Below are 12,411 nucleotides of genomic sequence, written 5' to 3'. Positions count from 1 at the left end.
TGTGTCTACGTGATCTGGTGTGACATGTTAAAACCAATTGCCCATTTTGTTCCACATAAAGTCAAATTATTCATCCAACAAGTCTTTAAATTATTGTTTCTGCTATAAGGCTAGATTACACAATCCTCAACAATCAATCTAAGATGTATTGAAAACTGTTTATGACCATGACTTCTTGACCATGAATAACCAAGACCTTGTCCTTCTTCAGATAGATAATTGTATGAGCTAATGCTGGTTAATTTCTGAACAGGAAACAGCTGATTTCATGTGAGAGCTATAGAGCTATGTTGCACAGCAAAAAGACACTAGATTTTGTCCAGAGTAAGTTGCAGAACTAACTTGAGTGCATGGATACTCAGTTACTTTTCCTTCAACATAGCTGATACAGTCTGTTTCTGAGTCCTGTCTACTTCACTTTATTAACTCTTCATGGAACATAAGTTTATCTGTGGCTCAGGCAAAACTGACTGAGAAGCTCCATAGTACATCTATCTCAAGGATTCCATTGCTATAACTGAGATCAGTGATGGCTATTTTCATCTTGTAAGCAGCATCTCCTGGACATAGCTGTCATATCACCTCTTCATTTATGTCTAGTTTATCTCCATTTGCTATAATGAAGTTTGTGTCATTTGGTCAAAGTGGTTGTTTTATTCATAGTGCTAGATATGCCAGGAGATCTACCAGTATTCTGACTGTTGTTGATTAAACAAGGAACTCTCACCAGGGCAACATGTATATCAGTAGGGGAGAGTGAGCATCCTCATGATAAGATGTCCTTTCATCAAGATGCCCACTATCCTCTAACGTTTTTTCCCCTTTTCACATTGTGTTATAGATTAAACTAACTTTCATTAAAGCAGTGGGATAGGTATACTGAATAGTAAGAGATTTGGCGAGGTATCTTTTGCATAGTAGTTCTAAATTTCTAGTAAAATGAAATAAACAGACTAAACATAATGAACAGTATATTAATATGACAAACATGTTGTGTGTGTGTGTGTATACTTGCATAGATACTGGATTGTTACTTTTACTGAAAATTAGCTGTTCTCTTTCTAAACCAACTTTCACAAGATCATGCACCACTGTCTAAATTTAACATTCATTACTTAACAGGTAATGCAAAATTTACCCATAGTAACTAGCACTATTCATATAGATGCTTATTTTCATTCATACATAAGGCTTTTAACATTGAGATATCACCTAACCTACCATTGGAAGAACACAGCTGTCTACATTCTTGCACAAGGTGCAGTATTATAGTCATAGTATCATGCATAGGTAGAAGTGTTTTCTCCAAAGAATGAAATAAAAGGACAAAGTGAGCTTAACAGCTTTCTTTTAGTTATGTGAAAACCACACAGGCAAAGAATAACTGATAAATTTCAAATAATATTGTATTAAAATAAGAAGGTAGAAGTATATGTTGATAATACAAAAAAAACGGCCTATTGTGCTGAAACATTACATTTAGCATAAAGAATGATTATTTTACAAAAACAAGATGTTTTACTAATTTCTAATTAGTTAAAAACCAAAAACTTAATCTGAGACTTTCAAATAATTAGCCTAACCAATCTCAAAAGTTTTACTCACTATGATTCATTTAGTATTGTAGCACTAACTTGATTTCTTAGATTTTTGCAAATTATCTCATTTAAAAAAGCCTATTGGCCAAATATTTAGTATAATAAAGTATTTATATTAAATTAAAGTATGAAACATCATAATGTCTATTGAAACCTAGCCCATAAAATAAGTCTGAAAACTGATTGCTCCTGTACAGCTTTACTACAATCAATAAAAGATATTGAAATTTGTTTGCCTATCAACTAAAGGTGAAATTGTGGTTCAAGAGTATATCCTAGAAGTAGATAACTGAAATTCAAGACTGGCATGCTTCTTCTACAATTAATAAAAATTAATTTATTTGATAATTGCTAGTTATGATTTTAACCAATTTCTTAATATGGATTTCAGGGAATTGTACTTTGGAGCCAAAAATTCCTTAGAAAGAGTAGAGTTAAATAAAATTGTGGAATTGAAGATAATCAGATCGGAATCTGAAAAACCAGGTTAGTGAGAAACTAAAACTAAACTAAACTAACGTGGCAGGGGTTCAGTTTAGAGAGAGAGAAATTGGAAGAGTTCTCTCTCCAACCGGGGTGTTCAGGAACCTTGTGGTTCCTCTTCGTCCCCTTTCGTGGATTGTTATTAAGATTAAGTGGTAGTTTTTTTTTATTATTATTTTATTTAATAAGTTAATTATTGTTATTATTCTTGACTTTTTGGGTGGAGGATGTCTCTCTAAATGTTGCTTTGGGTGGAGGCAAAGGCAGCAGTGGAAAGAAAGGCCGGGACCTGTCCCGAAAGGAAAAAGTTGAAATAGTGAGAAACGTTCGTTGTTGGTCGTCTTAGTGTTGATGGAATTTTGAAAATAGAAAACTACTGTGTAATAGCTGTCAGTTCAGGAATTAAATGTCAAACTATTAGTCTACATGACTGACTGTGGTCTTGCCAGATTCTGCTTATCTTAAAATAATAGTGATTTGTTCCAAATATACAAGTGAAGGCTTTCAGTTCAGGAAGTTAATCTGTCTGTAAATTTAGTTTTTTCATAGTTGAGATTATGAATGTGGTGACATGAGCATCTGAATATTGAAAAAGAGGTGAGAGTAAAGACTTCCACTTTAGGAACTGAGTGTGTCAGTAAGTGTGAAAGTTTATGTAAGGGTCAGATTTGATAAGATAGTCAACCCTTACAGTTCAGTATTGATTGTTTTCAGTAGAACTGAGAGATTAGTGATTTGATGAGTGATTTATTGTCAGGCTAACTAATTGATTGCACTCAACTGATCAGTTATTCTCACAGGATACTCAGATAGTCGAAATAATGGAAAATAGTAATAAATAAGACACACTGATTATTTTTTCTTCAAAATCGTGATAATATTGAATTATCAAATATAAGAATCATAATGGGAATATTTGTATTACTTTGACAGTTGTAGTAAATCAGAAATACTAATTTTGATTAGTTGATTATTTTTGTGAAAGTAATTGACATAATTAATGCTAAAAGATTAGTTTAATTTCTTGGTTCCATCCTAAGATGAATATGAATTTAGAACTGGATTTTGAAATTGAAAAATATTTGTATGTTAAACTCTACAAGTTAAGTTTCAGTTTAGGAAATGAATGTCTAAATGTGTAAAAAAAATTAATGTTGTAAGAACTTTTCAACTATGGTTGTGAAGGAAACTTGTGTAGAGATCATTCTATTGATTTAAAACTTCCTAGAGAACTGGTCACAGACAATAAATATTTTTGTAGATAAGTGTCTCTAGTGACTTTTATTTCACAGTTTGTAGTCTCATTTTTTCTAATTTCCATTAATTTTGTTGTATGTGTATTGATGCAAATGCACGAACACTTAAGGTATATTCAGGTTTCATCTGTATAAATAATATGCATGTGTTTGTCTGTCTGAAACATTTCTCCAAGTTTTTGATCAAACTCTACAATTCTCATGTTCTTAGAAAGGCCTTTGCTCCTGGAGTCCAAATTGCAGAATCATGAAGATCTTTTTCTGTGCATGTCATGAGGTTTAGTGAATTAAATTTAAAATTTAAACTACTATCTTTGTATGGTATACCAATAAATATGGCATTAAAAACATTGGTAATAATCCATATTTTGATAGCATGCAAGTTGTACTTACTTTTATAAAGCAATATTTCTGTGGATTTTCTTGACTTCTTTGAGTCTGAAATATGCATTTATATTCAGTAGAAAACTGTTTATCACTTTGTGAGCATGCATTCAGATGTTTCTGTATACTCAGTAAAGTTTGTCTTCACACAACTTTACATGTAATTTAATTTACAATAACTTAGCTTTAGTTCATTTCATAGAATGCTGTAAACACCTTTTGACTACTTTTTCTTTACTTTAGGTTTTATTCTTTGTTTGAGATCTTATAATTGTATCTTAATCAGAACATTCTTTACTGTTTTATACTCTGTACACTATCATGAATACCACTATGTTACTTTATTGTTTACTATAAGTATAGGTTTATTAACTAAATTATGTCTACCTGAGTTTGTCTAACCTCATAAGATTTTTCAAGTAAATTAGGATTTATTGATGCTACACAACACTTCCAAGAAAGCATAGCTTAAATGCTGTATATGAAGGTGACAGAATAAGGAAAAATTCAAGTGAAAGTCATGAAAACTACTGTAAATGTTTTACAGGTCACAGCTAACTTGTTAATAAATTGTGTGTATTTTATACCAAGTGGTGTTTTTATGGGTTGATTGTAAGCATTGACCAACTTATTTTTCTCTCTATTTAGTTTTATTAATGTTTAAAATAACTTGGAAATCTATTTTACAATTAATTTTTATATTATGAAGAGTATATAACTTGTTTGGTATTGTTGACTTACATTATGGATTTAGGACTAACTTAAATCCTCCTGATACTGCCAAACCTCAAGAAATGTTAATAGTGAGATTATCCAACTGTTGATTTAGCCTAGTTTAATCATTTCTGATTTTTATTATTCTTTACTTTGTTTTTATGCAAACTGGATTGAACTGGATTAGTGAGCTGGTAGGAAATCAACAGCTTTGGCTGGTGCTATAGTAGCAAAATATTAAGCTACTAAAGTTACATTATGGAAATATAGGTCATTATTTTATTCATATTCGTAAAAATTACTGGTTTTTCTTAAGCACTTATTTAAAGTATTAAATTCTTTTAGATAGTTTCTTATACAGAACTTCATTAATTTTAACATGTTTCATTCTTATCTGTATAGTTATTGTTCATTAATAGATTTTAATAGTAAAGATGGAAGTTTCAAAAATAGATTTTCAGAACTGACAATGATCAGTTATTTATCCAATTATCTTAAATGGTATAGTATAAAACTTTTACAGCTTTGTGAAAGTGAAGATGAAAAACATGCCACAATTCCTGTTCATTGTATGAGAAATTCTAAAGTTTGTCCCATAGTTACTAAATTTAAGTAATTAAGATGTTTATAGCCCATTGTGTGAATTATTTGATTTTGGCTCTAGGAGAAAATAAGGACCTCAAACTTTGCTTGAATGTAACATCAAACAATTCACTTCTAATTAATTGTACTAATTATTTCATTAGTATGCACATATTAATGAGCTTGGATTCAGATTATCTAAAGACAAAACATACTGAAAATTAATGACAATACCCAATTAAATTATACTCCAATTTAAAATTTAAGAAGGGAAAATGTGAACCTTATACCACAACTGTCAGACTGTCACAGGAAAAACAAAATCAAGTTTGAACACTACAGTTCAACCTCCAGTTAGAGATCTCTTATTGTTAGTGTAACTTTTTACAACCCATATTTTGGTTTGCTCTTTACCATATTTTCCAAGCTGTTCTCTTTGAAAATTTGTTGGTTATCTGTTAGGGAAAAACTGGAATTATTTTTTGCTTTAAGTTCATCAAAGTTTGAGGTGCTTAGTTTGTCCTACAGTCCAAAACTAGTAAGGCATACATCAGTGAGCTATACAGACCTTAAAATTATTTTTGCTAGTTTTGGAAGGTGCATCTTCACTTGAGTAGCAAGGTGATACATGTAAATGTGTCTTTAATGCATTCATACCAAAATAATTACTGGGGCTACAATGAAAGGCTACATCAGTTTCTTTCTTTCAAATATTACATCTATTAATTGTGAAATGCTTAATGAATTTTTTAAAAATTAAATACTAAGATATAGAAATTTATAAATAAACTAGCTCTTTAAAAGGCATTATTTATTTTTGACATGTTTCTAGGTCTTAGTGTAGTTACTGGTGTTGAACTGATTCATGAAATCCCAGGAAAAGGGGTCTGCTCAGTTATTCTAAGTAACAATGCCCATAGTAAACAGTCACGAATGTGGATTTCAGCTCTTGAAAAAGTAAGGAGTACTTGATGTTCAAGAAATAAACTAAGACTGTAAGACCAAATGTACTTACAAGATATAATTAATAAGTAAAACATCTCACTCCTATAAAAATGGAAGAATTGAGTAAAAATAATCAAGACATATAATAATGTGATATCTTTCTACAACTTAGTTATTTTTACAGACTAGCCTAGAAGACAGAACATTCTTAACTTTTAACATAAGTTTGTTCATATATTTGAATATAAATCAAAGCTGTCCACCAAATATTATTTTGGGAGAGCAGGGGGAGTGTACAACTAACAAGTCATGATCTGATATCTTCAATTTATAATGATTACTTTAAGAAGAGCTTTCTTCTTTGTTTACTAAGGAACAGTAAGTAAACTGAAAATGTCAGGACTTGCTGCATATTTAGATACATTAGAAAATTACATTTCTGCATTTACCTAAAATTTGAAGTTTTGTTGTCTTGCAGTATTCCATCCTGGTGAGAAATTAAACATAGGACAGATATGTAGTCTTGACATAACAGTATTAGTTGCTTTATTACTTAAATGACTAAAAAAAATCCAAGAAGTAAAACTTCATGTCCATTTTCCTTTAGTCAAAGTGCATACAGTGAGTTTCAAGTTACAAATGAACTTTTTGATATACTTAGAAGGCATTACTTGTATGTTTACCATGATTACATATAGTTTTACTGTCAAATTATTACAAAGGATTCATTTCTTTTGCCAACTATGAACTGTAGAGATGTTTTTGTAATTCATAATAGGTAATGAAAAATGTGGGATTTGTTATATCTGGCTAAATAAATTGTTTAAGCCATTCTCTAGAAGCAGTTATTTGACTGTCAGAAAGACAACTGGACCATTAGTGGTTGAAACCCTTTATATACATGTCTAAAGGAAACGTATTTTGTTAGTGTTATGGAAAGTTGGAATCCAAATAGCCACTTCTCATGAAGTAAACCTATTTATTCCAGCTAATATTCCAAGTTGAACAGTTTTTTGTTTTTTTAATGATACTTCCATGCTATCTAAACATACTTTATTTTTTAAATATAGGCTCATGGTTAATCAGTTTGAATACCTTTTATAGGAAGAAGAGAGGAGAAACTTTGGAACCATAATCTTAAATATAATAATAAATTAATGATTTGAAATTTGTTTTTATTACCTTTAGGCTTTCAAAATGGTATTGGAGTCACGTGGGTCATCTGTGCTGTAAAAAGTGGAATAAATAACTATATAGCAAGCAAGAAGAAGCATACTATATTTGTATTAAATTACCAGGAAACCTTCATGGGCATTACTTGCTTTTAAATGCATGTAAGAAACATAAGATTTTGTGTGTAATTCTAGGTAACTATTCTTTTAGTTCAAGTATTGATTATATGCATTATTAAGTTTGTTTATTTGTTTGTTTGGGAGACAAAGTACTGCTCATGTTTATTATTCCTGTAAGTATGTGTAGGAGAAGGTTCACACTGTACCAGAAAATACAGTATGGCTTTATCAGTATCCATAGATATATTATTTTTATTTTTATTGTGTGAAATAGACCTTATCTTTTTCTGTATATTTTAGTTTTTTTTAAAACAAAAAGATAAAATGGGACCACTTACATACTGGTACTTTCATTACATTTTAAATTTGTATATATTGTGAGGTATTTGATCACACATCACAGCTGTTAATAATCATGTGTACAATGAACAGTCTTAAGTGTAAGTAATCAAGCTACAGTATTAAAAACTATTTACTATTACTTTATTACAAGTCTTGTACTTTTTTTCATGAAGAAATGCATCACAGTTGTTTAATGTATAGATGCCTTTCAAGACTTGTAGTAAAAAATTTAGAATAACTGCAACGTTTAAAGTTGTGGTAATTTCTGTAATTTTATATAATTAATTGATTAAATGTGTCTTGATTATGTAAACTAGTTGTAACTGTATAGGGGGGAAAAGCATGTTATATAAGTTAGTATATGTTAAGATTGTTTTGTATTTGAAAAGTGATTTCTGGTTTTAGAATATTATGTCTAAATGCTAATTCTAAAAACTGCATAAAGGATCTGTTGATGCAGCAGATTCATCATATGTACATAATTTGTAAATCATGTTTTACAGAAATATCAACATCTTGATAACAAGAAAATAATTGTAATTTTAAATATTTTTTAGGTTAAAAGCCAATAAATAAGACTTTAGTATTCTGTTTCATAGCCTCCTAAATTTCAATACTTTATACAGGCTCTAGGGCTTTATCTAAATACATATTTTGAAGCTGGGAATTAACTTGTACTATTGATATGCAAATTTAGTAGCATAAAATTGTCCTATATTTCAAAATTAATTTAAAAACAAGGCTCAGAATATTGTGATCTTTTATATGAATGTGAGGTGCTATGCAATCTTTGCTTTCACACTTATCATTTTAGACATAAAACTTCTGATTTAAACATGAAAATAGGTAAGTTTTTTTTTTCTAGTGTTATGTGAATGATTGAAAGAAGTATTAATCTATAAACTGAGCTTGAATTAGAAACCAGATTCATGCTATATGTAATTGATTCTTTTAATCTGATTCCAGTTTGTTTGTTTTTTATGAAAATTTCAGTTAAATTCCAGACAAAGTTTTCACTTCTGATGTTTTCTTCTTTTATTTTTATGCAATGTAATTTTAATTTTAACACTGTAAATATTAGAGCTGTAGGTTCATAGATAATAAGTGAGTTTTGTGTATATTTTGTTAGCCATTACTGGTTTGAACAGTTAATTCTCCATTGTATTTTGTTTAATCTGTTGTAGAAATAGAACTGTTAAAATAACAGTGGTAGAGATGTGTGATTGACATTCAATATATGCAGTTCAAAAATCAGCAGATTCTATCTAGATTATAATGCAGGGTTATTAATGTATAAATAACATGTATATTTCACATGCAATATTTTATATAAACATTAAGTTGTTCCTGATCTCGGATATTGAAATTTTAACTGTGTAAAGGTTTTGTATAACATTTTGGTAAAGCAATAAAACTCTTTTCAAGATGTTTCATTTTAGTATAATTATCATGCATATTCTATATACTTAAAAACATAAATTTTAAATCTGTAGTGAAAAACTGGAAAGTGTTGTATTGGAATTTTAATTCACATACTTGCTTATCAGCTTTAACAAGCATATTATTTACTTATTAAATTACATATCAATGCAGTATAAAACTACAAATCTGAAAAGTTTTCTCATGATACTATTGCATGTTTCTCTAGAATTAAACAGTAAAATTCATAAAACAGAATTATTTATCTAAAAGCTCTCTATTCTTAGCCTACAAACCATGTTGGAAAAATAACTAGCCTATTTTTTTCAGAAATACCCCACTGTGGCATAACTTTATTGTGCCTTTTAAACCATTTTGCAATGCTTAGAATTGAGTACACTGGAATGGGTTGAAACTACCTGTTATAAAAGAAATACAAGTGTAGAGGATAATGTTTACATCTTCTGTCTTCAAGCCTTCCTTCAGTTTGAAATGTTATTTTTTTTTTCCAAAACAGGCAGTTTCCACCCATTCCAGTGTACTCATCATGAATAATCTGTTTATCAAAGAATGTTAATTATTTTGAGGTACTTCACAAATAAAATATTTACTTCCAAATTTAGCTAAGTTGCAAACAAGTACAATCTAATAACCATGGTTTCTAGAATTTACCAAAATATGTTATGTATAGACTTAAATGTTGTGGTCAAACTACAAAATGACTTCTAAACTTTAAAAACAACAAATTAATTCTACTAAATATGCATTGCACAAAACATTTTCTCAACTTAGAATAATTTACTAAAAGCACATAAACACTGAAACAAACATTAAATATGTGTATAGATGAATTATTTTTATGAAATTTAAACAAACATAAACATTTCACAATGCACTGATTATATAAAATTGTGAATATAACAAGTAACCAGTTTTGTAAAAAAAAAAAAAAAAAAAAAAAAAAATAAAAAATAATAATATTTCAGTTCCAGTTGCTACTACTGCAATTTTCTATGCATTTTACACAAAATACAGGTTATTTCACCCAGTGTTTGTTTCAGTTCTTTACACTGTTGTAACAAACAAAATTACTGAATATTCTGCAGTATGTGGATTCATTAGTGGAGTATGATATAAAAGTCAATTTGTGGGTAAATTTAGTATGATTTTATCAAAACTTTAGAATGATAACTTGTAATAATATTAGTAACTAATACAGCATGTTGAAACAAGGCTCAGTAGAATAAATTTTCAGTAATAGATAGTTTTCACACAGTCAGAAACTGTAACTTGTATTATATAAACTAAATGAAAGAAGTTAATTTGAGAGTAAAAATAGTATATACTGAAGAAGTTGTTTGTGCATAAAAACACGTTATAAATGTAAACTCTATTTTTGAAACCATGAAAGTTGTACTTTTTCCTAGATAACGAGAACATTTTGTTCTGGTATCTCTTTAAAACACACCCAACAAAAAATTAAACATTATCATTTAAAGCTTTACTTTTGAAAGGCACAGTAATGGAATTGCACAAATTTAAAAACTATTTCATGATTAAAAATGTATGGCATTTTAGGTAAGTACCAACAATATACTTTACTTGATAATTTACCATCTTAGCATCACTGTATGATTTTATTTGTTTTTTCCACTAGTTGGGAATTTTCTTTAAATTATTAAAGCACGTAAAAGTGAAAGTGAGAATGAAAAGTACAATAAGGCAGGATAACTGACTTTCATGTTAGTTTTTTGTACTGTTAAATTACTTGAGTACCTTCCTCTGGAGTGATCACAGAAGAACACCTTTATGGATGATAGATTTTTCTCAACAATTTATTGTACATTTTGTTTTTGGCTAAAGTCCTCTTCCATTATTACTTTAATCTTTTTGTGGCATAATCAAAGTTTATCTGACAATACCAGATATTGAATTAAAAAAATGTATATACATAGGAAAATGTTCAGAAGAACAAGTGAAGATAAGTGAAATGTGTTGTAGATTAAATTTTGAATTAACTCTCTCTCCTTAAGTCTAGACAAAATTATATATTGAAACATTAACTGCTCATTTGAAGTAGTTAACCTGATACAGGTCAAGATCATAAAACATTATAATGCTGACTGGATGTTAAGATAACATAGCAGTGTGGTATATCCAAGTGAAGTTGATTAACTTTATAGAGCTATAAGAGGTAGTCTTGTTAAATAACATTATTTACTCAAGATATTAATTATGTAGTATTATTAAATTTGTTACCAGCTACATTAATTTAAAATGAAGTAAGATGGCTGGACACAAAGTGTGATACAAAATGAACATTCCTTTACCATAACCTGAAGATATCACTTGAACAACTGCTGAACCCTCAGCAGCTAGTCTGAAGATTTATAATGTTAAAAGCTTTATTTTGTTATTTGTAGTTTGCACAGCACAGAGAGTCTAGTGTGTAAATTTGTACTTAACAAACAAACAACTGTTAAAAGACATTGCATTTTAGACTTGCGTAGTGTGGCATAGTGAGTAATATCCTTTCCTTAGTAACAAGTATTATCCATTTCTAAGAACGACAAAGGTAGTTTGAAACGTAATCAATTTGATAACTTCTTCAACTAAGTGTTATGTGCACAACCTTCACACATTTAGAATAACGAATATAAACTCAAAGAAGTAAATACTATGATATTAAAGAAGTTAAGAATGCATGGAATATTCAACTATTACAGAACTAAAAATAAGTTAATGTGATGTATAGCAAAATGTAAAAAGTGGAACGTAAAGAAGTCTGGAAAGATTAAAATTGTAACAACATTCGTATTATATTTCTAGGAAGTAAAATGCCACTTTGGACTTTTGGCATACATGTGGACTCTATTTTTACGAGTTAAAAGCTCGTGCTGCAACAATTGTTTTGAGATTCTGCGATTAGTACTCCATTACTAACAAAAAACATCATGCTCTACGCTTTGGGGTTATAGAAGCAATTACAAGACCAATAGTTCATTTAGAGTAACTCATAAGCTGACAGTGTATAGTGTTAGCTAGCTGCCTTTCTTCTAGTATATCAGTTCAAATTATAGACTGCAGAACAAATAGCACTTGTGTAACTTTGTATGTAATTCAACAAATAAAAAACATCTATTTATTTATCTATTTATAGTTGAGTTGAGATATTTCAAATATCGGACTAAACATTATAGAAAAAAAACAACAGATATTTAACGTATCCTCAAAGATAAATGGTAAGAAAAAGTTTGGTACGTATTCAAAATTATTAAAATATTTTAACTATACATAAATGGTAAATACTGTTTGATTGGGTTGTTAGGCCCGGCATGGCCAGGTGGGTTAAGGCGTTCGACTCGTAATCTGAGGATCGCGGGTTCGAATCACCAT

The 12,411-nt window shown here is 29.4% G+C and overlaps 1 protein-coding gene across 3 annotated transcripts in view; it reads left to right on the top strand.

Annotated features, from left to right (window-relative positions):
- The window catches only part of LOC143223003 (zinc finger FYVE domain-containing protein 21-like), a 36,081-nt gene extending 27,047 nt beyond the window's left edge, over positions 1–9,034 (top strand). For 2 of the 3 annotated variants that reach the window (XM_076450342.1, XM_076450340.1), the window contains 3 exons: positions 1,990–2,084; positions 5,850–5,974; positions 7,151–9,034. In XM_076450342.1, the coding sequence (XP_076306457.1) occupies positions 1,990–2,084; positions 5,850–5,974; positions 7,151–7,195 (265 nt within the window). In that variant the 3' untranslated portion in view covers positions 7,196–9,034. The remainder of the gene's footprint in view (positions 1–1,989; positions 2,085–5,849; positions 5,975–7,150) is intronic. The other variant, XM_076450341.1, reaches the window with a different exon arrangement.
- The last annotated feature ends 3,377 nt before the right edge of the window (positions 9,035–12,411 follow it).

This window comes from Tachypleus tridentatus, chromosome 8 (genome assembly GCF_004210375.1).
Source record: "Tachypleus tridentatus isolate NWPU-2018 chromosome 8, ASM421037v1, whole genome shotgun sequence".
In the NCBI taxonomy this organism is placed as follows: Eukaryota; Metazoa; Arthropoda; class Merostomata; order Xiphosura; family Limulidae; genus Tachypleus; species Tachypleus tridentatus.
This window is presented reverse-complemented; position numbering and strand designations above follow the sequence as displayed.